This window comes from Priapulus caudatus, unplaced genomic scaffold, assembly GCF_000485595.1.
Source record: "Priapulus caudatus unplaced genomic scaffold, Priapulus_caudatus-5.0.1 Scaffold470, whole genome shotgun sequence".
NCBI lineage: Eukaryota > Metazoa > Priapulida > Priapulimorpha > Priapulimorphida > Priapulidae > Priapulus > Priapulus caudatus.
In genome coordinates, this window is record NW_014577531.1 from 200,798 (window position 1) to 203,750 (window position 2,953).

Sequence of the window (2,953 nt, forward strand, 5' to 3'; positions counted from 1 at the left end):
AGAGAGAGAGCGAGAGCGAGAGCGAGAGAGAGAGAGAGAGAGAGAGAGAGAGAGAGAGAGAGAGAGACTGACTGTATCAATATAATATTAGTATAAGAGATAGTAATTGATCATTGGAGGTGTAACTAAAATAAATTGGGCAACGTATAGCAAAGACCTGCTGTATGCACACACGGAGTAACGTCAGTGAATAAGCTGAAGACACTACAGATGGCTAGCATATTGCTGATAGGGTTGATGAGAGAATAATTATGATGATACTCGGGCAAGGCACAAATATGCGTCTGATGGGGATCACATGGATGTTATTTCTGTAGCAGCATGCCTCTGCAAGCGTAGCTCAATTAATTGGCATCATAAAAACAACGGAAGGGCAGCCAAGGGGCGCGTTTCACTAACGTCAGCTAAAGTTGTCCGCTAAGTTGAGGCATAACGGAGAACTTAGCGAAGGGACAACTCTTGTTTCACAAACGCTCCGCTAAGCCTCCGCTAAATCAACTGGCAGTGGCAGTTAGATGGCAGATAACTACAAACATGTAGTGCAGTTGCTAGGTTACATTCTATCATATACACCAACAACTCCCTCATTTTCATGAGGTCTCTTGGCCATGTGTATCGATAGCCGTGTATTCCCAGTGTATCGCTAGCCGTTTGCTGAATGCTTCTAGTTGCAGTAAATCGTAGTGACGCAAAACTTGTAAAGAGGTAGATATGGCTCTAGATCTCATTGTGCTGGGCGAGAGCTCTTCTTCAAGTTGATGCAGTATATCTGGCGATGATTTCAGTGTCTTTGTATGCATAAAATGGATGTGTTCATGAAAATGCAGATACGCGGCGTGTGCGGGATATGTTGGTGTATATATGATAGAACGTAATCTACCAACTGCACTTATCTGCAGTTATCTGTAGGCTGGCTGCCTGCTTTCCTTCGCTAAATAGCGGAGGCTTAGCGGAGCGTTCGTGAAACAAGAGTTGTCCGTTCGCCAAGTTCTCCGTTATGCCTCCGTTCGCTAAATAGCAAACGGAAAACTTAGCGGACAACTTTAGCGGACGTTAGTGAAACGTACCCCAGGAATAGTTTCAACTTGTGAAGAAAACGACAGTTGTAAAATACTTGTAAAATACTATACCTCAAGCTGAAGCAGCTTGAAGTGGACACGCGTCCAAGACAAGCGACACTCGCTCTCTCTACTAACCTGCTGCGTTCGTAGTAGTTTGCCAAGTCCAAAGTTATCAACACCGGCATTATTACTGACTGCTGTAATCTCTTTTGTTCCTTTCTCCACCAAAGCATCGATTAGGTTTTCTGGTATGCCGCAAAGCCCAAATCCTATAGACGTAAAAAGCCTCATTAGAAATTTTTTCATCATTTATTACGATTAAATTTCATATATTTCAACTTCAATTCAATTTTATCGTCAGCGGGTTAGGAAATAAAATGCAATCTACCTCCAACTAGTAATTTTGCTCCATCTGGTATATCTTTTATGGCATCCAAAGGTTCATCGTAGAACTTGACATCCAAGGGCTTGCTGGTGGAGAAACATCGGGCGGAATGAAACAGCTGAAAACAAGTGGACACGTATCTCAGTATAGTACAGCGTAGTTGGCAAGTAAATTTATAATTACGGTAGAACCTGCCAAAATGATGTCGGCGTAAAAAATCTGGCTAGTTGCTATGGACATATACAGTATACAGTTAACACAGTGAGTAACAACAATTTAAATTGTTAAATAAAGCAAAATTCCATTGTTTGTTAAACCAATTACTAAAATAGTTGAATGTGTTAGTAGTCGTAGTAGTAGTAGTAGTAGTAGTAGTAGTAGTAGTAGTCGTAGTAGTAGTAGTAGTAGTAGTAGTGTTACTATTACATTTTTAGAAACTGCACAGTAAAACTGCCTACTTTCAACCAGAGGCAGCACATGCAATAGCGCCACCTCAAACAAATCTTGGCATATCTTCAAAGAAGATTTATATATTTTTTGTTGATATTAAACATTAAAGTTTGTAGGTGAAGTACAAACCGTACCTGCACAATTCCACGAAAAATGTTCATTCAAGTAAAAACATTAAGTTTCTTGTAGATTGCTTTTAAATGAAGTCTACATTTTTATATTTTAAGTCACACTGACTTTCATCATAACACCAAGCTCAAGCTCACTGAAAACACAATAAAAAAAAATTTTTTTTTTAGGTATATTTCTTTGACTTGCTATTTTATGAATATAAATTAGCCAATCATGTCGTAGTATAGTACCATATCTAAGGTTAGTAGGTAGGCTTCTCAAGGTAATAAATTCACTTGAATTGCATGTCATATGAATCAGACTCCTGTTTTCATAAGTACTATAAATGAAGGCATAATTCCTTCAGAAGAAAGCATTATAGCTTGGAACAAAGTGTCATGTCCGTTACACCTTTTTTTTAATGAAAGAAAAACATAGTTGCCTAAATACATTTACAGTTGTGTTCATGGTCTAGAGGGTTATTTCAAGATTTGAATTAGACAAAAACTGGAAAGATATAGCCATGAAGCTCACAGCGTTCACGATGTGTACAGTACAGTGATAACCCTTGTCCGTTTTCTGTCATGTCCGTTACGGAAACTAAATGTCTGATCTCTGAGGAACTGTTCAGTGAAATATCACATAATTTGTCATGTACATCCGTGACTGTCAAATGTTACCGATTCACAAAGTGAAGCAAGATTTCTTTCTTTAAATTTAATCTTGCTTCGCTCGACGCTCGCTTTATTTCACACCTTCACAGCATGAATACACATCCAACAGCTTCCATCTTGGTATCTATGTCTAGCTAAATGTTCACTTGTTCGAATTATAACTCTGGCCTTTGTTCTTACCTACTCCCGCCAGAGATATCTCGTGAAATCCTGCAGGAAATGTTTCTGCGGCGGAGCGGAGGCCGGGCTATAGTTCTAGAGCTAACAAGATG

At 39.2% G+C, this 2,953-nt stretch overlaps 1 protein-coding gene across 1 annotated transcript in view; it reads right to left on the reverse strand.

Moving 5' to 3' along the window:
• LOC106810762 (succinyl-CoA:3-ketoacid coenzyme A transferase 1, mitochondrial-like) overlaps positions 1–2,953 on the reverse strand; it is a 19,214-nt gene that overhangs the window by 12,403 nt on the left and 3,858 nt on the right. Inside the window, 2 exon segments of the mRNA XM_014814209.1 lie at positions 1,197–1,330; positions 1,450–1,564. Of these exon segments, the coding sequence (XP_014669695.1) occupies positions 1,197–1,330; positions 1,450–1,564 (249 nt within the window).